Source organism: Neophocaena asiaeorientalis, unplaced genomic scaffold, assembly GCF_003031525.2.
Source record: "Neophocaena asiaeorientalis asiaeorientalis breed wild unplaced genomic scaffold, Neophocaena_asiaeorientalis_V1.1 scaffold10, whole genome shotgun sequence".
NCBI lineage: Eukaryota > Metazoa > Chordata > Mammalia > Artiodactyla > Phocoenidae > Neophocaena > Neophocaena asiaeorientalis.
Window position 1 is genome coordinate 4,224,904 of NW_020172817.1, and position 24,089 is coordinate 4,248,992.

Here is a 24,089-nt window from a genome sequence, read left to right on the forward strand (position 1 = left end):
CACAGGCTCCGGACACGCAGGCTCAGCGGCCATGGCTCACGGGCCCAGCCGCTCCGCGGCATGTGGGATCTTCCCGGACCGGAGCACGAACCCGTGTCCCCTGCATCGGCAGGCTGACTCTCAACCGCTGCGCCACCAGGGAAGCCCCAATTTTTTAACTTTTTAAATTGTGCTAAAGTACACCTCACATATAACTTAGCACCTGAGCCGTGTGTAAGTGTACAATTCAGCACATTTACATTGTTGTGCTCCTGTCCTCACCATCCATCCCCAGAACTCTTCAACTTGCGAAACGGAAACTCTCTACCCATTGAATAATCACTCTCTATACCCCGCCCAACACACGCAGCCTCTAGCAAGTTCCAGTTTGACTACTAGCAGTCAAAAAAAGTAAAGGCTAAACATAAGCTAAGGTTGGAACTTTCTAAATATTCTTCAGATCACGTAAGGAAAGAATTACCATTCTGCAGATACAGATGGGATGGGTGGGAGTTCACAACTGGAGTGCCACCTGCGGCCTTGGTGCATGGCGCCCCCTGCTGTTTGAAGTGTGTTGTTTCTTTCAATCAACCCTTTGTTTCTTACCAAGAATTCAGTCGACTTACGTGGGAAAAATGCACCAACTGCTCTTAAGTGTGTATACGGCAATTTCACTGAATCGAAATGATAACAGGGATGACTCAGTTTTCATATTCTTAAGCTGATTTTTAAAATTACATCTGAAAATGTTAATATAATATTTTATCAAAAATGTGCTGTAACCGTTCATGGTTACGTCAACTCCCCCATGAAAATATTCCAGGTAGATGTTTATAATAATTGTAACTGTCAACAGGCCACGCGGAGAATATTAGGCGGTACCTAAATGCTCGGTACCAGGCTTTGCCATGCTCCCTAGCTTAACCGAAAACCAAGCTCTGTTTCTCTCAGTAATAGAGGTGGTTTACTCCATCTGTCTCAGCCTACTGAAACTTTTGTGGGCCTGACCTTACATCAGAAGTCACCCTTTTTATGTATCTCTTCACTGTACACTGTTGCAGTTCTCACTGTGCTACCCATGACTCTGTCCCGCCTGGAAGTGCTTTTCTCCGTCGCCTCCTCCCGTGCTGCCCCTTCGCCTTCATGCCCGTGTGGGCTGTTCACCCCTTCAGAGGATGGGTCAGCGGTCCCCGATCGGCAGCTCCGAAGGGCAGCAGCCCGTTCCCTCTGGAGGTTACTACAGGCTTGCTCCTGTCACCCCCTTTAATGCTGCTCCCCAGAAATTGGGTTCGTCAGCCTTTTCACACATGGTCTGCTTGAGCATTTCCGCACTAGTAAAACAGCACTTTTTTTCCCTCAACACTGGGACTCACCCTAGTTCTGAAGAGTCAGTCCTGATGAAATGCTGTCGTTCCGCTGGGGATGTGGTAACTTCTCGTGAGCTCACCAATGGCACTAGGAAAGCTCTTAGAAGCAGCCCCATCTAGTTCAGGCAGCCGCCAGCAAGGAGAGTAACTGTGGAGAGCGCAGGCCGGGAGGGCCCCCCCGGGCAGCCAGGCCTCCAGCCTGAAGGAGAGTGATGCTTGCTCATTCACCTCACATCACACCCTCTCACACTGCATGGGGACACCTCAGCATACCCCAGGAGCCCTAACTTCAGGCACCTCCAGGTTTGAGCGTTTCTCACCTCCTGGTCCGAGGCCATCTCTCACCTGGATAGTTATAGTAGCCTCTCCTCCACAGGGCTCCCCCGACCTCCACAGTCTGTTCTCACACGGCCCTGGGAGAGCCTGTCAAAACAGCAGTCTGATCGCGTCACTCCTCCAGTCCACAAAGTCCCGAGGCTCCCAGAGTCACAACCACGACCTGCAAAACCCTTCAGGAAATGCCCCTGCCCCACCCCTACCCTCCTCCACTCCCACCGCACATGTGCAGACAGCGCAATATCGTGATGCTAAGAACCAAAAGGCCAAATGGCATTCCCGGGTCTCTGAAAACTCAAGTGAGGTAGGTGTGTGTGTATCCTATCGAGTCCGCCTTCTTCTGCCTCCAACCTCAACCCTCAAGTAAATCGAATCAGGGTGCCTTCTGCCTGGAGTGACATTAGATGCAGTTTGAAAACCGAGCCGGCGGACACCTCTGAAAGCCACCCCTCGTTCTGAAGCAAGACTGCTTCATCCCTGTCATCGGCACGTACGAAGGTTGACTTTATCTGTGAACACAGACGCACGGGGTCCTTTTTATTCTAAATTATTTTCTGAACCAGCAGAAAGAAGACCCGCTCTTTGTGGTAAAACAGGGAAAAGTACAAAGAGGAAATAAAATCAACCCTAATCTCAACACCTGCAGATGACCCCACCGTTGGTATTTTATTGCGGTTCCAGGAAACCTTTTACAGTGATGATAGCTGAGATTGATCACATTCGCCGTGCCCGGCACTGGTGGGAGCATTTTGTGCAGATCCTGGGCTCCTCAGCCTGGGCCCCCAGGTGGTGCTGGCGGTCTGGTCATCTGAGGTGCACTAAGGAGCTGGCACCAGAATGTAAGTCAACTTACTCATCAAGCACACAGTCCAGAGCCTAGCCTGTAACCACCGCTTTGTGGGCGGCATTGTTGAAGGTTACCACTGGTTTACCCAGTGGGGACTTAACCCCAATTAAACATAAGTTGATCCCTTCTTTCTAAGTAAAACCTCCAAATAAGACTGATGCCCAGGGCCGGCTATTTTAATTCAGAACTGCTGCATGTATTTCACTTCTTCTAAATGCAGGGGTTCAGAATGTCTGACTTGACGCTAATGCTGATTATTCAGGGTAATGAAGACAGCTTTGTGAGTTCCGCAAAAGCGTGGTCAACAGCTTCTGGAAAGTAAGTCAAAACCAGAGTTCTTGGCAGTGTTCCTTCGTGGAATGGAGTCCTCTCAGGATGCACGGGAACGGCTGTCTCACGGTGGCTGGGTTTCTAAGTTCTCTGAGTTCAAATGCTGACGGAGACAATTAGCTTCTTCAAATTCCAATCCCAAGTCCTTGGGAAAGAGATTCAGTCCCAGGGCAAGTCAGGGACTGACTCTGTGGATGAGGAAGGTCTTGGGAAAGATGCCCGTGGTGTGGTTCTAGTCACATTGATTCAGACTGTAACATCTTAGGCCCAGGAGTGTTATTTCTGTAAGTTTTGGGGCTTCCTTCACCCTTGCTGTACACTCTGATCCTATTTGGGAATCTCAATACATGGTAAAACTGTGTCAGGACTTAGCTGACTACTGCATGGATTTAGAAGTGAAGGGTTAAATACTGCCCCCAATATAGAACAACTACATACAGCCGAAGCCTACTAACAGATTGCTTCTAAGGGAGGTGTTAGATTATTCATTGATTTGCCCAACCAAACCCTCATTAGAAATATGACCGTGACACATATGCTGACCAGAAACTTCATGTTAAGCTTGTGAATAAAAGGGCTGCAGCCCTTTGGTTAGTTTCTACACAGGCTGACATGATTTTTTTTTTAAAAAAAGAAGCCAATGATCATGGAGACAGAAGGTTTGTCTGGAGTGGTCTACACTCTACTCGAGATGAATGTATCTTGAAATACAGATAGGTATTTCGAGACAGCAGAAGCAAGAAGAACTACAATCCTGCAGACTGTGGAATGAAAACCACATTCACAGAAAGACAAAATGAAAAGGCAGAGGACTGTGTACCAGATGAAGGAACAAGATGAAACCACAGCAAAACAAATAAATGAAGTGGAGATAGGCAACCTTCCAGGAAAAGAATTCAGAATGTTGATAGTGAAGATGATCGAGGACCTCGGAAAAAGAATGGAGGCAAAGATCGAGAAGATGCAAGAAATGTTTAACAAAGACCTAGAATAATTAAAGAACAAACAAACAGAGATGAACAATACAATAACTGAAATGAAAACAACACTAGAAGGAATCAATAGCAGAATAACTGAGGCAGAAGAACGGATAAGTGACCTGAGGCTATAAAAGAGGAAATGGGCAGTAACACAATAATAGTGGGGACTTTAACCCCTCACACCAATGGACAGATCATCCAGACAGAAAACTGATAAGGAAACACAAGCTTTAAATGACACAATAGACCAGGTAGGTTTAATTGATATTTATAGGACATTCCATCTGAAAACAGCAGATTACACTTTCTTCTCAAGTCCACACGGAACATTCTCCAGGATAGATCACATCTTGGGTCACAAATCAAGCCTCGGTAAATTTAAGAAAATTGAAATCATATCAAGCATCTTTTCCGACCACAACACTATGAGATTAGAAATGAATTACAGGGGAAAAAAATGTAAAAAACACAAACACATGGAGGCTAAACAATATGTTACTAAATAACCAAGAGATCACTGAAGAAATCAAAAAGGAAATCAAAAAATGCCTACAGACAAATGACAATGAAAACACAACGATCCAAAACCTATGGGATGCAGCAAAAGCAGTTCTAAGGGAAGTTTATAGCAATACAAGCCTACCTCAAGAAACAAGAAACATCTCAAGTAAACAACCTAAACTTACACCTAAAGGAACTAGAGAAAGAAGAACAAACAAAAATTCATCTAGACTAGATAGGTAAATAATGCACTGGGTAAGTAAGAATAGATGGAGAAATGTTATTAATATATGTATTAAATAACATGATACTCTCATTTACCTAAACTTTAAAAAACAATGTAAATAGTTCAAGTAGATTCTGTTTTCATCAGTATCTAGGGTAGGGGTTCAAATGGGGAGACCCCTAGAGGGATGCATGAGAATCTGAGATTGTAGAAACGACGCTTGTCTCTCCCAACCTGGAAACTGTGATCTGCTGCAGGTATAAGACCCATACCTCTATCCCCACAAAGATACACAGGGGAGCTCAGGTATTCTCCAGCTGCATTGGGGCAGGTAAATGTTGTGAATGAATCGATGTGCATTCTTCATCATGTACATTTGTAAATTTGTCTGTGATGGTAGGTGGCAGTGATCCTGTCCTGAAAATTACTCTGGAATCATGCCCACAACACTGACATGCTGATCACGTGTTTGGGGGCTTAACCAGAGAGGCAGGGGTCCTGTTTGGGCCACTTGCTAGCTGTGTGGTCTTGAGCAGGTGAAGAAAACTTTATGTGCCTGATCTCTTCATCTGTAAAGTGGGTAGTAATAGTACAGCTCTCATAGGAAAGTAAAGATGAAATGATTTAGTATGTACAAAGCATTTCTTCCGGTTCCCGGCCCATAAGAAGTGCTACATAGTGTTTGCTATTTTAATATCCCCACCATTGTTGTCACAGACATAGAGCCGAATCTTCCCAAGAAATGGATTAAAATGATGCAAGCAAACAAGTCACTGATTCTTAAAAAAAAAAGAAAGAAAAAGAAAAACAAATAAGTATCTCAAAATTCAAAGTAAAAATTTCATGGTCAGTGCCTGGACCTCAAAGAGTCACAGTCTGTCAAATAAAAGAGGAGTGGGTCATGGGTCTTCTTTTTTTTTTTTTCTTTTAACCTTTTGGTTTTAGAATTATTTTAGATTTACAGAAGCATTGTGAAGATAGCACGGACCCTTCACCCCACACTCCATCTTACTCCGCTGTGGTACATTTGTCACAAATAAGGAACCAACCCCAGTACGTTATCGTGAACTAAACTCCACAGTTCATTCAGATTTCATGAGCGTTTTCCTCACGTCCTTTCTCTGTTCTAGGATCCCATCCAGGCCACCACGCTACAGTTAGTCATCTTGTCTCCTTAGCCTCCTCTGGTTTCTGAGAGTTTCTCAGACTCTGCTTGTCTTTGTGGCCTTGTCAGTTTCGAGGACTACCGGTGAGGCACTATGTAGAATGTCACTCAATTTGGGTTTGTCTGGGGTTTTTCTCATGGTTAGACTGGGCATATGGGCTTTCGGGAGGAAAACCACATAGTTAAAGGGCCATTCTCATCACATCTCCTCAAGAGAACGTGCTCTCAACATGACATCACTGATGATGTTACCTTGATCACCTGGCCCATTATGTTTGCCAGGTTTCTCCACCGTGAAGGTCGTTTTCCCCTTTTCCATCTTGTCCTTCTTTGGAAGGAAGTTACTGTGATCAGCCCACACTCCAGGAGTGGGGAGCTATGCCTCCACCTCCCTAAGGGGGGAGTATTCTATTCTGTGCTGGAGATTTGCCCCTATCTGTTTATATATATACCAGTATAGACTCACGGGTACTTGCTCTGTGCTGTAGCTCATAATTCAATACTACATCCTTTTTTGTTGCTCAGATTCCTCCAGCTTTGCCAGCGGGAGCTCTCTCTTCTGGACTCCCGTGTCCTTCGATGTATCGTTCCAAGCTGATGGTCTTGTATAGTTCCCACCCTAGTCCTACAGTGAGCCATTTCTCCAAGGACCCCTGGTTCCTTTTATTGGAGAATAAATAGAAGAACCAAGATCGGGGCATGGAGTGGGTGGTTGTGCTTCGCTGGCTGCTTCCTAATGAGATAATGTTGACAGCAAGCTCAGCGGCGGAAAACCCAACCCTGCAGCTACTCCCGGGAACAAGTCATGTTCACTGTCAGTAGCTTATGAGGTTTGCGTTCTGGTGTGGAAAAGTCAACGTCATGAGGCTCTGCAAATATTTGAGGAAAACGGCATGTCCTGGTCAACTAGGAGGGCATGTTCTAAGTCAAGACTACTCTGGGCGAACTCCTCAGAAAGACACTTTTCCTGAAATATTCTTTATTAGGTTAGCTTCTAGAGCGTCTTATTTTCCGCAACAGACTGGTTAAATCTCGTCTGATTATGATGCTAGGGTCAGTATGTTTCTTGGAAAAATTTGATCTGCATACAGGTATTGCCGCTTTTAACCAACACCAAACCTACTTCCGGGTTGCATGTATTTCTTTCTGGGCAATGCTGGAAATAAGTCACTTTTTTTTTTTTTTTTTTTTTTTTTTTTTTTTGCGGTATGCGGGCCTCTCACTGTTGTGGCCTCTCCCGTTGCGGAGCACAGGCTCCGGACGCGCAGGCCCAGCGGCCATGGCTCACGGGCCCAGCCACTCCACGGCATGTGGGATCTTCCTGGACCGGGGCACGAACCCGTGTCCCCTGCATCAGCAGGCGGACTCCCAACCACTGCGCCACCAGGGAAGCCCTCACTTTTTTTTAAAGAACGTGCTGGAAGGTAAGGAGCATTTTCATAGTGGAAGTATGGCAAAGGCAAAGGGGCAAATTCAGAGACTTCAGGGAGGAAAAGAAAGGAAGCGTCGATCCATGTGGCATTCCTTCCCTTTAAACCTGTGATTGCTGAAGCCCCGGACTAGACTGAGAGCATTCAGTTACACCGATCTAGAAAGACCCAATCTAGGCTGTTAGGTGCGTGGGGCTGAAAACCCAAGAAGAAGTACCTCGGTGGCACGTGGCCTTGATAGGAGCCTGTAGGGTGTCTTTGGCACAGACAGATACCAGATGGAGAACAGAGGGGCTTAGTGGTGTCAAGTTAAATCATACTGTCGACTTTTAGAAATGACATATCAAGCCTCCCTCCTGGGAAGCTCTATTAGAGATCCACCGAGCCTTACTGTTTTGCTTTCAAGGGACCAGAACTGCAGTCACCCGCCCTGGTTACTCGGTATTTATGTCAGCGTCTCCGGTAATTTGGATGCACTTGCTATCTTGCGTCCTCAGGTTGGACGCCTCCAAAGGTTACTGACCTTCTCTTCCAGGGCAGTGGAGAGCCTCCAGGTGACCATTATCTGTGCAGAGAAGCCAGAGGGAGGACTGACCTTTGCCACCGGTGCCTGCTTGCACCTTCCTCTCTGACATGCAATTACACGCTCCTTTTTCCTCGGTTTGTGGTCATTTAAAAGGCACTTCACGGCGATTTCGCAAGGCACAGAGAGATTGCAACAGGAGGCATTATCTCACATTCAGATAATCACTGGCTACAAAATAAGTAAAGCCTGCCGATGGTTTTCCTGGAAGCTTAAGTTTTTTATTTTTTTTTAGCAGAACGCAGCCTAGAGAGCTCCCTCCAGCCAGAGAGGAAACCCAGGATAGCTTATCCTCCGTTAGTCCTGTTGCACAATCAAGTCCAGGGTTGGGGCGATGCTCACTTATCTTAATTCTTTACAGCTTTACTGCTGTGGAAAATATTTGAAGGGAGGGATGATCAATCTACTTGTCAAGAAAACGAACCGTGTCCCAGTGCTGTGCTCAGTGTCGTTGTGAACGTATCACGAAATTGCCACCATTCCTGGGCCGTAGGTGTGAGTGACAGCTCACCATTTCAGGCTGGCAGCTTTGCAGTGAGAAAAGATGGCAGGGCTACTTGTCCAGGACGCTAGGTAATACAGCCTCCGAGCTCCGAGTTGCTAGATCTTAGGAAGTACTTTTCCCTTCATGTCAGAGATGGGGTGTAAGTACGTGCATCAGGCAGTAGGGTTAAATGATGGTACATCTGTCATCTTTGAAAATCAAGTGGGATATTCTTCCCAGATGCTGAAAAATGCAAGACAGAATAAAAGTTCCATTGCATTTATAAAAGTGAAACGTATTTATAACAGACCCTCCAAGGTATTTTTTTAACATATTTCAACATGACGTAGTAAACAGGACCAGCCTAATTCCATGAAACTTAATTTACCCAAAGCCTAAAGGTCGTAATAGTCTAAAACTTCAGTGTTCTGTTTGTACACGAATGCAATTCGTTTTATAATGCATTCACTTTCATTTTAGAGGAGAATCACTTACATCTTAAGAAAGGGAGAGAAGTATTTTATGCAACTGGCATTTTTCTGACATTCTCTTCCAAAGTTACAGCGTTGCATTTTTAAATTCAGCTTTTCAATCGGTTATACACACACAAAGCTTAAAAAGTCAGGCCTCTAAGAACTGGTCCCCGCAATAGCTTTCTCCCAACCTGCCCTCGCCTTTTCTCCTACTCCCAGATCCGGTTCAATTGCAATTCTGCCTGCGTCCAGATGCTTTCAGGTCACTTTTTATTGTTTGGTTAAAATTAATGTAAAAATTACATGAATAGACATGCTCACCCTGAACTAACTGAGCTGTCCAGCAGCCTAGATAAGCCTTCCACACTGGCCCAGCTACCCGCTCAGATGCCCGCCTGTCACATGGGCCCCGCTGCCAGGCTCCCTTTGGGGCAGGTGTGGCGGATGGGCCAGGGCCTGTGTTGTCAGGTGAGAACAGAGCAAGGCGGAGGCAGCTCGAGGACCCATGTGCCAGTCCCCCGATCGGGCAGGTTCACCCTCTCTCCTAGCTCCTCGGGGATCACGTGACACCTGCCTTCCCATCTCACTTACGTACACCTTTTTCTAACAACCTCGCTTCCCGCCTTTCTTCCCCACAGCTCTGTTTTGTGATGTTCTGGACGCCCAACGTTTCCGAGAAAATTTTGATAGACATCATCGGCGTGGACTTCGCCTTCGCAGAACTCTGTGTCGTTCCCTTGCGAATCTTCTCCTTCTTCCCGGTTCCAGGTAAACAGAGAATGAAAGAAAAATTCCTATTTCCCCTCATGCCCGATTCAGTCTTCTTTGTTGGCAAACATTTGCAGTCCTGTCCCCCCCCAAAAAAAAAATTTTTTTAAGTTTTCAAATTTCACAGTGGATTAAAAAGATGCGAAGACAGTATCCAGTCAGTTGAAGGTTTGAGAAACCAGTCGAACAGGTGTCGTTTGTTTCTTAAAGGACAGTGGTTGCAAACTCAGTCAAAAGAGCCCAAAGGGATAGCATGAGACGTTCCAGGGGCAGTAGAACAGTTCTGTTCTACTGCGGTGATGGCTACACAAATCTATACCTGTCTTGAGGCTCTAAAAGGACTGCTGGAGAAAAGAAGAATCCACAGTCAGAGCCGAGGCCAGAAATGGGCCGTGGAGCTAGTCGAAGCCGGGGCCGATGGCACACCTGCCACCCTGCGCCTGTTCCCAAGTCAGGCCACGAGCTGCCCCTGCTCTGAGATGCCAGGCATTCCTGGAGACTGTTGGGGTGCCCTCTGGTCCTTGGGGGTGGGGTGGGGGTCACCGGGGGAGCCAAGCTTTGGCGCCACCTGGAAGAGGCTGCACTTGGTGGAGATCAAGGCACGTGTCGTTGACTCCCCAGCCTGGACTTGAGCGGGCGCTGGAGGTCCCAGAGCTAGGACTGGGGTGGGACTCGCCTTTCGTCTTTCCTCGCCTATCAGGCCACGGGGCGTGCAGACAGCCGGCCCCACCTGTCTTCGCCACCTGCTGGGTTTGGGCCAATCAGGTTAGCATCCCGCCCGTGCGGCCTCACCCTCTCCCTTGGCCAAACACAAGTGAGTGTCTGTGTCTGATAAATTCAGTGCTTCCACCTGGGGCGGGCAGCGCCCGGCGTCAGACCAGGAAGACTGCAGATTCTTCCTCCAGACGTACCCTGGCCACGAGCTTTCACCCCAGGAATGAGCACTTCCTCCCCCTCGATAGACCGATGCCTGCTGCCGCCCACATGGGATGAAGGGCTAAGCCTCCCGCTTCCCCAAACCCCACCCGGTTTCAGATCAAACCTAAATGTCACCCAGGGTGTCTGTGCCCCAAACCAGCCTGTCAGTGCTTGACGCATTGTCCTTGGAGCTGGGGCCGGTGCCCTGCCTGCCCTCCGGAAGCTCACAGGTCAGGGTGGGGAGACAGACGGGGTACCGGGAACACGTTATGAGGCCTTTATGAAGACGAGGGAGCCAGCTGAGGACCAGTGGTCAAGATGCTGGGGAGGAAACAGGGGAGGGATGCCCGTCCCTCTTCCTCACCCACGCCTTCCGCCTCTGCACCTCCCCCAGCCTGCGGGCTGGGAACCCCAGCTTCTGGTCCAGCTCCTCTCCTCCCAGAGTCAACCTGGATCACCATCAAGTTGCCGCTTCTCTCTGAGTTTTCTAGACCGGCGTGATCAGAGCTTGAGGCTAGGCGGGGGCGGGGGGCGGGGAGGGACCGGCAGCAGCCCCATGCCCCGGGGATGGCAGTCACGGCGGCGAAAGGGGCCGCCTACAACCCACTCTCTGGACACTAAGGCTGTGAAGCGAGGGAGCCGAGGTGGGCACGGGGCTCCCCCAGGCCCAGAGGCGGGGGGATCTGCAGCCCCGGCGGGAAGATGAGGTGACCAGTGCAGGGCAACGGCAGCAAGGCCCGGGTCCCACGCAGCCGCCCAGGGACCCTGGATGCGCTGCGGGGTCTCTGGGGGGTTGGGAGAAGCGGGGCATTGCTGACGAGTCCTCGGCTCTCCCCTCAGTCACCGTGAGGGCCCATCTCACCGGGTGGCTGATGACGCTGAAGAAGACCTTCGTCCTGGCCCCCAGCTCTGTGCTGCGTATCATCGTGCTCATCACCAGCCTCGTGGTCCTGCCCTACCTGGGGTACGTGGTCGGGGGGACTCACGCGCTCTGTCCAGAAGGTTACGTCTGCTCTTTCCCGCGAAATCCCCAAGCACGTCTAGAGTTAGAAACGCCGGGGCATGCCTTGGTTCGCTGCCCAGGCCCAGGCGGGAGGCTGTCGAGATCCATTCTAGAAAAGTACTTTCGGGGTCAGGCCCATACACAGACCGCATTGAGCATCTATCACGGCGTGGCAGGCACCACGGGAAGGTGAAAAACACAAGGGAGCAAGGGCGTCGCCCTGGTCCTCAGGGGCTCCCGGTCCCTTGGGGAAGGGGCATGGTCCGTCCCACGGCTTGGGAAACCTCACCGTGCAGAGAGGACGGGCGGGATGCTGTGAGCTCACAAGCGGGAGCCGTGCCCCTCCCCCAGGAGATGCTGAGCTGAGACCCAACGGCCGGAGTGAGAGCTGCCTGGGCCCGGAGTTCCAGGCCCCTCCCCCCGCAGGTGGTCCGTTTAGTAGCTGCAGCCCTAAGCAGCAGATCTCGGACGCGATCGTCAGGTCCCCCTGTTGTCTACACCTCTCCTGGGTTTTGACTGGGTTTTGACTCTCTTTGTGCCTCAGCGGGGCTTTAACAGACAAATGGCCTTTGTGTGCTCATCCCCAGGGTACACGGAGCCACCCTGGGCGTGGGCTCCCTCCTCGCGGGGTTTGTGGGAGAATCCACCATGGTCGCCATAGCAGCTTGCTACGTCTATCGGAAACAGGTGAGAGACGGAGACAGAACCGCGCACCTGCCTGGCACTCCCCAGGTGTGGGAGACAGAGTCTGCACGGTCTGCGTACGGCCATGAAGGGGAGGGGAGGGGAGGGCACAGCCCCCCGCTGGCAGGGGCTGCAGGGAAGTGGCGTCCTCGGGCAAAGGCAGGTCTCCATCAGCTGATGGGCGGGCGGGGAGGTGGGAGACAGGATCCGCCCACCCCTCACCCGCGCCCCCGAATGCTTAACGCAAGAGCCAGGCACACAGTCTACTCCAGAGTAACCCCACTGTAAGCAACATGCTGGCCTAAGATGCAGCCTCGGCGAGGTCGCCCCAGCCGTAAACGAGATCCCAGTCCGCGGCGAGGGGTCCCAGTGGCCTCCCCCTGCTCTTGGCTCTGCTGCGCCGCGTCCCTGCCCCGGCCCCGCGCTGATGAGTCTGCTTTGGTCTAGAAAAAGAAGATGGAAAACGAGTCGGCCGCCGACGGGGAGGACTCGGCGATGACGGACGTACCTCCAGCAGAGGAGGGCACGGACGCCGTGGAGATGCAGGAGGGGCGCGAATGAGGCGCGGGCGCCCGGGCGCTGCAGGGACGGCCGAGATGACACTTGAGCGTCATGCGCTCTCCCGTCGTGTTTTGTTCCGCTATCGTCTTTGGTTTTCGCTTGGGTAATGAAAGAGGCCTTGATCTTACGGTTTCACGGCCACTCTGGCATACTGGGTATGCCCACGCGGATGTGAGGACCTGCAGAACGGTCTCGCCGTTGCTTCGTGGAAACAAACCAAACGACTGACTTCATGCCCCCGCTCCGTGAGAACCCCGAAGACATAGCTGCCTCGTAGCCCACGTTGCCTCCCCACCCCCTCGGACAGTCTCCCCTTGGAACCAAAGGACCGCGGCTGTGCCGTCCATCGCCCCTCAGACACCACCGTCCGGCGGGCCACAGACTGACCCTGTCCCCTTGCATCGCTCTTGAGAACCAATAGGTGACAACTCGGCTTTCTTTGGTCGGCTTCCCAGTAACGTGACTGTCAAGAGATGTGGCTCAGAGGCATCGCACCGTGGATGCGACGTGTGAACGCGCTGGACAGGTGGACGGACGGAAATAATCTCCCGTGGGAAGGTGTGAGGTGCCTTGGGGGCAGAAACTGACACATGCAAACGATAGCACTTCACCTCGCCTCTTCCTAGGTTTGAGTGCGCGCGCACTTTCAGGCCCTGTCCTGTACGTACGTGGGCTGCCTTGTTAAAGTTGTCCCGAAGCGCATCTCCGGGTTGCCGCGTCCTTGGGCATGACTTTCCCTGAAGGCTTGTTTTTCCACTCACCTTTCCTGAAGATGGCACTAGAGCAAGGGAAACGGACGGAGCATTCTAACTTTACGTTTTAGTTTTTAAAGTGAACTGAAGCTTTAAGTCATAATCTAGCATTCTAATGCCAGGTTGCTGTATCATCACTTTGAAAGTAGAGTTATGACCTGGTCCTAACCGTGCGGCACAGGTAATTCCGAGTGTACTTCTGTACTCCCCTCTCACACCACACGAGAAAGCAAGACATTTTATAAACGACAGCAAAGTCACTATGTGATATTCCCTGAAATGACACATTTGAAATCCATTCAGTGCAGTATATTTTTCTAAGTTTTGGAAAGCGGGTTTTTTCTTTAAAAAAAAATATGGACACAGTTCACTAAATTCTTGATTTAGTCAAAATACCTAGACTGAAAGAACCTAAACACAAAAATATTTTAAAGATATAAATATATACTGTATATGTTATGTAATTTATTTTAGGCTACGATACATTTCCTATTTTCGCATTTTCAATAAAATGTCTCTAATACAATACGGTGACAGCTCGTGTGCTCAGCATACCTGCAGTTGAAACGTATTGTATCGATGAACAGTGTGTCTTGTTTGCAGCAGTTTTACAGTCTGTCATTTGTACATAAATGTAAGGGTCAGCAAATGACAAGAGAACTATTTTTCATTATGAGCAACAGGGGTATAAATGGGTCAGCTGACGTAGACAATAGTGGGAATGGAAATCTATGCTAGAAGGGCAAAAAAGAAAGAAGTCGTCAAGCCTTTTGCGTTTATTGCTTTCAGTGCCGTGTAATCATATTGTTCCTCATAGAAAAAAAGAATGTAAAGGCTCGGAGTCAGCCATGAATATCACAGGGTTCGTTCACATGTCTGGACACCCAGCGACCCCAGGGGGACAAATCCTCATGTGCTTCCTCTGAGCGGGTTTTCCGCTGAGAATTAAGAATGCATCGCTTTGGGGTGGTTTCAGGGGCAGATCTGAGAAGATGGGGGAAAAAATCTAATTGTATCGGCTTTTTTAAAGTACGTGACTAGAAAATTAAACAGCAGTATTTTTTAACATGTGTGACTAGTATTTCATGCTTGTGGGGTTGGAGCTTAAAGAGTAAATTGAAAAAGCAAATTCTTTCCCTCCGAATCGGGGAAGACCAGCTAGGCTCTTCATTATGCGATTAGAACACAGCATTACAACCTCAGAGACACCTTCGGTGATAAGAGTCACGGGCCAGGGTGTTTTGTTAAGAGTTTCAGAAAACACAGGAAACAAGCCCCGACCCAGGCCACCATGACGGAGCTGCGATTGTGCAGGGCGCCCATGTCCAAAACCTTTCTCCTCCAGCCATACGCCCTCTCCTCCCAGGTTCCTTCATTCGCTTGGGCTGCTAAAGTCACTTCACAGCTTGGGCTGACAAGCACACACCTTAACCTCCAGAGCAAACCCCGCGGCTGGCAGGTTCTTCTGCAGCTGTTCTAACCAACACAGACAGGAGAGGAAGAGGAATGGGTCTCCTTCCCACTTTTCAGCGTGAGGGGGGCACCCCTTTGACTTCGCCGCCCAAAGAAATGTGCCTCCAACCCAGGTTTCTTTTTCCATGCGAGTCACTCAGCTGACAGAAGTATTTAGGGAAGCCATGCCTGGAGGGTCTCAGGTCAAGGACCGTGGAAAGATCAGACGTGACTTTCACAGTGTGGACCCATGCCTCGTAGACACACGGGATCCAAAACCACGGGGGCATCAAGCTGCTTGTATTTAGATGCTGAGAAGTCTGGGCTCCTCGGAGTGGTCTCTCCATCCCGAGGGCCTTCTCTGGGCCAGCACAGGTCAAGAGCGGCTTGTCGCGTGGCCTCTCTGCTTTCTGAGGGGCACAGGCGAGGTCATTCTCAACGCAGCTGCTGTGGGCTTTGAGCGGGACCTCAGTGTCACTGGCGCGGGCGAGACACCAAGATCTGAGCCGGAGGAAGCAGGCTGGGCTTGCTCCAGGGCCGCCACTCGGCTCAGGGCGTGTCCAGAGGTTTGCACGTTAACTGGAAGCCCTCACTTGAGACTCTTTCATTTGGGCACAAAGGCCGCTGGTTTACGTCACTGTGTGAGAGCCAGGCACGCCCCCCTCGTTGCCTGCCTCAGGCTGGTCTTGTGCAAAAGTCCATCTTCTTTGTTCTGCACATGTGTTTTGCGCCAGCAGTTGGTTTGGCTCTGACACTGTCCAGGGATGGCCCATACCCTCAGAAATGGAAACTTTTAGTGATAGTTTAGGGTATATGGGATGGGGCCAGGCTTCACGACAGTAGTAAAAGCGCTTGGTTTTTCACTCCCCAAGTCCTCCCAGCAAATAACGTCTGGAGGTGCCCGGGAGGCCCACGAGAAAGGAGGCCCGGGGCCTCTGCTGTAGTCCAGCTCCATCAAGACCCCAGGGCACTTCCCAACCAGGAGCCGGCTCTGTGGTCCCCACATGCAGCCTTTTCTGGTCTCTCTTGGGATTGGGATAATCACTGCATTTCCCAAATATCAGAAAAGTTATTCAGTGATACCTCTAGAGCAAGAGGTGAAAAAGTTAACACCTCCCTACCCTCCTACCTCATTCTCATTTGGGGGTCTTCTGGAAGGAAGGGGCAGGGGGAGGGCCACCTTTTTGTACCCTTAGTTTCCAGAAACACATCCATTTAAAGACTCAGTAGTTCTCTGACTGGGTTTTTTTTTTTTTTTTCTTCAAGTGGGAGAGAGACTGAGAAAGTATTTATATAGGTGTAATTAAATGACATTATCTCGAGAAATATTTTCTTGTATTTAATAATCTTTCTACTTATGTAAATCTCTACACAGACCAGTGCCCAGGACTGCATGAGCTGGCGTGTACCCACCAGTCAGGGTTTCTAGCCTCTCTGAAGGCGAGCTGACTTCTAAACCTAGGATGAGGTCTTCATCAATCAAAGCAGTGCATGGTCCAGGAAAGGGGCCTTTTATGTTCTAAGTCCTAACCTTTTTTTAAAATATATAACCAAGAGTGCAATGAGCAGGGCTGTATAGCTCGCGGAGACTTGTAAGTGCTGAGACGCCCGTGTTGCACGTGCAGCCAACTCCCTAGAAGCAGGCTCCTGCCCACCTCCTGAGAAGACAGGCGCCCTCAGGCGCGCCCTCGCACGGCTCTTTCATGAAAAGCATGTTTTTAAGCAACGTGTTTGGTAAACATTCAGGATGCTCCTCTGCGTGGTTATTTGGAGTCTCTACTTCTGTCCTTTGAAGCAGCAAAACATCACGTGATTCATCGACTGCTCTAACCACACAGAAAACAGGATGTAGAGAAAATCTGAAGATACACGGAAAGACCCTGTTGCCTGCCCTTTTAAAGGTTATAAGTCTAAAATTTACTACCCAAAAGTGCAAAATGAGGGATATGGTATTACATAATCAAAATAGCCCAAACCCCACTCCGAAGTCAGAAAAGCTGTAACGAATTATAGCGTTCACTGTCTGATCTCAAAAGGGAAAACAATGAAGGCGAGCTGGTGAGAGCTTAAGATTTCACTTTCTCCTCCAGAGGGGAGGTTAGAACTATTAGCTATTGCACTCTACGCAAAGAGCACCAAAGATGTGCCTCCAAAGTCTTTTTTTTTTAAATCATCCTTGCCAAGTCCACGTGGTTCCGGGAGAATTTTCTTCTCTGCTTCATTTGCAATCAACCAGGGTCTCTGAAAGACTGTGTAAGATCCACGCACTTTTAATGATTGCTGTCACCTACCCACGGCTTCAGCACACGTTTCTATATGGTACCCTTTTTTAAGTTAGGAGATGTAACCCGAAGTGCACTTCACTAACAAGATTTGGCATCGGCTTCTACAATCCGTACATGCAAACAGAAGCGCACAAGAGCCAGGAAGCCTTTCTCTCTCCAGCAGTATATGTGGTCTCCCTAGGTTCAAGAAGCGGGGAGACGGGGCAGACCAGCTAAAACTGCTTGTACCATTCGTTCACCATCCAGCTTCGTGGAAATTCAGTGACGTATGGAGATTGGTCGTTACTATAAGATTTAGAGGCATAGATGTTCTCCAACCATGAATCAGGGACAAGAAATGGTGTCTTGGGGGTGGGAAACACTACGGCCAGGTGGACTCTGGTTCCCTGAAGTGTGGGGCTGCGGACATGGGGGACCCACAGTTTGGATGAACCGGACACTGAAGGAGAAGTTCACGCTACTCTGGTGGAACAAAGGCGGTACAGGGTTCCCATGACCACCAGTCACCCAGCAGCCAAAGCATGGAGCAGTCACTGGGAAGCAGGCCACGCTCCCAGGGGTACCACATTCGCAGGGCTTCTGGGCAAATACACTGCTCCCTGGGCCATGCTCTATTTGGTTTGTTTAGTGATGTATTGAGAGGGCAAATATCTAAAGCTGGAATGACCAAGGAGCTAGTCATAGAGCTTCAGGAGTCCTGACAGCGCCACAAACGGGATTCTGTCCAGGTTGGTCACCTGAACAATGAGAAGCTCAGGCCATTATTGCGAAGGCTCCTTCCTGGTCTAACAGTCTATGCAGGATCTGGGGTTTAGAACATGGTACGGGATCCTGCAATGGAAAGGTAAAATTACCTCATTCTCCGTTTCCGATCTGAATATTAGCAGTGATCCAGAATTTTTTTTTTTAACAGAAGTTAAGTCTTCTGGGAGTCATTTTTCTCTGTGTGGCTGTCAGCTTACAGGCTTTTCAGTTTTTCATCAAAACTGTGGGTTTAATTTCAACTGTCGAAACCAATAAATCACATTAAAATATTTGTGGAGCCTTGATTAAAACTGACTGCAGAGGTCGGTATAAAATATATGTTGCATTTAAACAGGTGCTGTGTATGGATTAAATAGATGTAAGTTTTCGCACTGTTAAGAGCATTTATATGTGCTTCTTTTGTGGACTTTTTTTGGAGGGGAGGAAATTTGTGCTCATATATTGTCAAATGGCTTTCATACTCTAATTTGACTTTAAGTAAAGCTTAAACGGCCAGCATATTGATTGAGATTCCTTTTAGTTTCTTGATTTTCTTATTCTAACCATTAGTCTGTTTACACACCCCAAATTACGTGGTTACCTAATCCTGACTACAATTTCCCTTTTTTTGTCAAACGTACATGGATATTAAAATTTCGCCCTTTACCTTGGTAAAGAGCTGAAACCTCTACCCACTGGGATACTTCCCCAAACTCTGTGTCTTACTTAAATATGACCTATTTCTTCAACTTTTATTCTGTACTAAAATGAATTTTTACTTCCCATAACTGCAATAATATTGAAAGTTCTCTGAGGCCCGGCTTCTCCCCACCCCTTCTAGAATGGGGATACCAGATAGCCCGGCTTTAGGAAAGTGAGAGGAAAAGAAGGTGAAAATCCCTCCTGCCCACATCTAAGGGACTCTTGCTCTTATCAGTCTTTATGTGAAAAGCATTTCTCTTTTTAAACCCTAACGTCTTAACCTCAGAGAATGATGGCTCTCATTTTTTTAACCTCCTATGAAAGATTATGTGTTTCACTACCAGCCTGTAATCAACAAGGATGTTCGCATGCTACTGACTTGCTTGAGATCGCATATTTTCTTTACTGTTTCATGACGTTTTTGAGTTAAACCAAAGATCTCAGCCCTACCTCTACCATGCTTCCCTATTACTTGCCTCTAATATTACAGGTTTTTGAAGTCGAAGAGGTCATCGTTCTTTCCACCCATGGCACTTGTGATGTGGCATGTCTTCCTGCTTGGCTGTGATGCCAGGATGTGGAGCTGTGCTGGCCCAAGCATTGTCGATTTTCCCCATGGGGAGCAGTCCTACCACAAGGGGCGAATCTTCACCCCTCCCATACTTTCTCCTGATGTCCCAGATGAATTACATTATCATCCTCCCCAAAACCTACTCCACGACACCCCCATCCCCCGCCAGTGGGGGTCCCACTAACCCCAATCAGTTTCCCTCCTAGTTTCTCGCACATCCCTCCCTCCCTCTGCATCTTAAGTCCCACTGGCTTAGCTCAGGGGCTCCTGGTCACCTAAGGCCCGGATGCTAAAGAAGCCCCCAAAACAGTTTCCTTCTCCAGGCTCGTGTGTCCCCCTGGACAGCGATGTAAATGGCACCTGCTAGAGTTTTGCAGTGCACAACCTGCACAACCATTCCCAGCTGCCAGCCCACCTCACCCCCACCCTGTCTCACATTGCAGAAGACCTTTAGTGTTCATACATGTGTTCGTTTATGAGGGCTGAGGGCTTCCAATCAGGAGGATGTCAAAGTAACCGTCATGAGCCAGTTCCTGGTTTTGAAATGCCTGCCTCTCCCCCCCTTTACCTATCTGTGAATTATCCCAAGCCACCACATCCACACCTTATAAGGCAATGGTAGCAAACTTCCAGAATGTTTCCGCTTATGATAACTAGTTTGGATACATTCACAGATACAATCTAAGGGGTGTTTCTGTTAATATCAGGGAGAAAACTACGCCCTCGTCTAAGTTTTCCTTTTCAACACTGTTAAAGGCAATGCTGGGATGAAAGGTATACTGGCGTTGCTTATATTCTTACTTTCTGCCCCCAACAAGCTCCAGGCTTCTCACTGGACAATGCAAGCCAGTACATACCGTGCTAATTTCACAGTTCAACACACTGGTCTTTGTGCAAAAGGAACAAAAGAAATCAGGAGCCGCGAGGCCTGATTCTATCTCTGTGGCTTATTAGCTGTGAGCCAGGCAAGTTACTGGATGCCTCTGGTTCCGCCTCCTCTGCTCTAGAACGAGATCTTTTCTAGCCCTCATCTACTGCGACATCAGGATTTGCAGAGCCATCAATGGCAGTGCGTGAAGACGGGCGTGCATGTCTGCTAACCTTCCAAGTGGTTTGGAAGTGCCCCGGCCAACAAATCTATGAACATTACTGCCGGCCTGCTTTTAACAAAGAAAAACTACTAGAACTTTTACAGAACAAAACAAAGACTAGTCGTATCTTAGGTTCAGAACCTTTGAATCCAAAGACCAAAACAGAATGAACAAATAGAACTATTATGATCAAACTTTACGTTATACTACACACCTAAACTTCTTTCATCTGCTTCACGTACCAGGCTCTCTTGCTCTAATGGCAAGTGGCTGAGGAAAGCTGGCTGTGGTCGGCTCCGGTGTCCCCCAGCCCTGGGGCCCTGTTAGGACAGAGGCTCCCAAGTTCACGCATGATGGAGTCAAAAAGCAATTTCTTCCCCGTGCCTGGCAACGCCACGTCCTATTTCAGCTCTGTTCTTCTGCCTTACCCCTAAATGCTGCCACGGCCCAGACTTCAGCAGCCTTCCTCACCCTCCAACTGTGTTTCTCAATGCTATTTAATTCCATTCTCTTTAAGAGAGACCCAGAGCGTCCCCCTACACCCCAGGCCCCAGGCCTGCTCCCACCTCAGTTGGGAATCCAGCTCTACACGCTCCTGGGTGACCTAACCTGGGCCTGTTTTCCAATTCCAAATACACACTGGGGATCCCCAGGGCTGTTTTTCCAGCCCTGACCTGTTCAAGAGCTGCAGTCCAGTCACCTCCCAACATGTCCTCAGAGGGTCCCAGAGGGGCCTTAGCACCCTTCCCGCCCCGCCCCCCATGCCACCTCCTGACTAGGTGAATCACATGGGCACCCACCCAGAAACCAGCCCACACCGTGTCCCACCTCTCCCTCAGTCAAGCCACTAATAACCCTGTCGGTTCTCTCCCGCTATCTCTCACTTCTGTCCCTTCCTCTGCACTGTCTTAGTCCCACTGCTTAGTTCAGGGGCTCCGGGTCACCTCAGGCCTGGATGCTAAAAGCCTCCAAGCTGGTTCTTATTTCTCCAAGCTCATGTGTCCCCCTGGACCATCATGTGAATGACATCTAGAGTTTTGCAGTGCACAACCTGCACAACCATTCCCAGCTGCCTGCCCACCTCACCCTGCTCCTCCAGGCTGGCCCTTCCTGTCTCGCAAGGCATTGGGGTGCTGAAAGGAGGGCCCTGCGCTTACATGGGTGGGCGCCAGGCTGAGTCTGGGCTACATGCAGTTAGCAAGGGCTCAGCCAGAAAGGAGGATGCTAACGCCCAAAGAGAAGCAGCAATATAAAACGGGGACTCCTGATGGCGCCTCAGCCTCCTGCACCAAGCTTCTTAACATCACACCCGCTTCCAGAACCTGTTTCCGCTTTCATCCCTCACTCACCATGAGGGCATCAAAGGACCAAGAAGAGGTATCTTAAAAAGCGAATTTGGAGAGACTGTTTCCTCGAGGCACTACACTGAGCCTGCCCCTCCTCAGGGGTGTGTGTGCACGCGTGTGTGGTGGGGTAGGGGGAAGTCTCCCTTGAGACTTTAACCCTAAAGACCAGGCTCTGCAGGAGACACTCAGAGACCTTGAGATGGGCCCCTACCGTGGTGGGCGCTCGGTGGACGGGTGTCCAACTCGCCCGTCCGATCTGACGGAACAGTGAGCCGCACGAGAGGGGGCCCGGCGGGGGGGGGTGGCACGTGCCACGTTCACCAGGGCACCGGGGTCTTCCCCATGAACAAGGCCTGGGCGACACACATCAACCAGCTGACCTGCGGGTCATCTCAGGTCCTGAGGGGGTGAATGGGGCTCAGAAGAAAGAAGCTGGAGGTAACACTGCACCCTTGGCACTGCAAAAGAGGAAGTGGTGGGCCAGGGGCGGGGCCGTCAGCCTCCTCAGGAGAACTGCCGAGGAGAGGACCTGAGCTGGGGGCAGCGGGGTCTCCAAAGGCCCCCAGAAGCACCCCGTGTGAGAACGAGAGAACAAGAGCTGAGCCCCGGCAGGCCCAGGGCGCAAGGCTGGCGTAAGACAACAACCACCAAGAGTAAAACCTCTCACCCTCCGCCCTCCCTCCTTGCCCCCGCTCCAACTCCGACAGGGCAGTAAGTGATCAGCGATTCTACCCCTGGTCCAGCGCCTCTGTTACAAATGCACGGGGAGGGGTGAGAGGGCCTCAGAGGGGCCGGGAGGGAGGCAGAGCGGAGCGCTGGGGCGGCTCTTCTTGCATCCCATTTTGGCACGTGCCTGCCCAGAGCAGACATTCTTTGGTGAATGAATGAAGTCATTCCCACGCGCCTCCCCTGAACACACACTGATTCTACGGCCCCTGCATAACAGCCCTCTTCCTTGCAGCCTTCTCACCTCCAACCGCCTCTTCTTGTCGCTAAGGTCAAGCTCTCCACGAACTAAGAAAACCTGGGCCGGTTCCCCCAAAAGGGCTTGACGCGGATCCCTGACAGCCCCTCTGCTGGCCTTCCCTTCTGGAAGCTCCCAGCCCTAAGTCTCTCTGTGAAACACAGATGGGAAAACCGGAAGTATTCTCACATACAACTGCCTAGTTAGAGACTGTTGTCAGCTGGGCAAAGGGAGTGAGTACACGGTTCCCAGAAAATGCCCCGTGAACGGCTTCTACAAAGGCAAACGGGCTCAGCCTCGCTCGCGGAAAGGAACACAGACTGGAAGTCCAACTATCAACTCAGCAAAGAGCAAAGTTCGACAGAGCCCGGCGCTGGCAAGGGCCTAAGGAAAGTGGCCCTCCTCTGCAGCGGAATGTTGAGCAGCGGTACCGCTTCAGAGGACAATTCGGTGACATGTTTCAAGCTTACACTCAACTAGGGAAAGAAGTTAACGTCATGGGCAAAGGACGTATAAAAGCAACGCAGGGAAGAAATACCACTGACCCATAAATATCTAGGAAAAATGCTCACCATTATGAGAATCAAAAGCCATTTAAAGCTGAACGCCTTCCTTTCTCTTTTCTTTTTTCTTGCCAGGTGGTCAAAGTTTAAAATTAAATTACCCCTAGTGTCACCCAGGGGACAATGAAGCAGGTTCCGCAGTACCTGCTGGTGAGGGTGAAATCCCTGCAACTTTTTTTTTTTGCGGTACGCGGGCCTCTCACTGTTGTGGCCTCTCCCGTTGCGGAGCACAGGCTCCAGATGCGCGGGCCCAGCGGCCATGGCTCACGGGCCCAGCCGCTCCGCGGCATGTGGGATCCCCCCGGACCGGGGCACGAACCCGTGTCCCCTGCATCGGCAGGCGGACTCTCAACCACTGCGCCACCAGGGAAGCCCCCTGCAACTCTTTTAAGGGAAGGTTGGAAATACGTTCCAAGAGCCTTAAACAGGGTCAAATTAAGGATGCATAAAAAGATCGATGAATGAGAAGGCTCATTATAGCACTACTTATAATTGAGAACACTGGAAATAGCCAATGATGTTAATTATAAAATTGTTCTAAAGATTTTTTTTTAAACCTTCGTGTATCACAGTTCCTCACCATCTAGCACCATCAGGATGTGATCTCCAAGTACGTTAAAAGACAACTTCCACTGCGTGTTTGCTCTTTATGTTCTCAGCATCCTCTCCAACATTCTGAGGAGTGCGGTCTCCTCAGGAATGGCACAGCACGGCAGTGTTTTTATCTGCCATAAACTGCATCCCAGTTCCTGATTTCGGGAGACGGCACTAGGCGGGCATTTGGAAGACAGTGTCCTTAGCTTAAATGAATATTCCAAATTGTAACAGAGAATGAAAAACCACCATCACCAGACCTCTCAGCCATCTTGCTAGGGTCTTGCAAGGGTGCAGGGCTGAGCTGCAGGGTCGTGGACAGGGGAGGGGAAGAATCCACACTCAGCCCTAGGGAGCTGATTGGGAGAGCGTCACCCTGGGCTTTTCCGC

The 24,089-nt window shown here is 49.8% G+C and overlaps 1 protein-coding gene across 1 annotated transcript in view; it reads left to right on the plus strand.

Moving 5' to 3' along the window:
- The window catches only part of ANKH (ANKH inorganic pyrophosphate transport regulator), a 138,461-nt gene extending 124,006 nt beyond the window's left edge, over positions 1–14,455 (plus strand). Inside the window, exons 9-12 of the mRNA XM_024741731.1 lie at positions 9,340–9,469; positions 11,228–11,351; positions 11,978–12,077; positions 12,522–14,455. Coding sequence (XP_024597499.1) covers positions 9,340–9,469; positions 11,228–11,351; positions 11,978–12,077; positions 12,522–12,635 — 468 coding nt within the window. The 3' untranslated portion in view covers positions 12,636–14,455. The remainder of the gene's footprint in view (positions 1–9,339; positions 9,470–11,227; positions 11,352–11,977; positions 12,078–12,521) is intronic.
- The last annotated feature ends 9,634 nt before the right edge of the window (positions 14,456–24,089 follow it).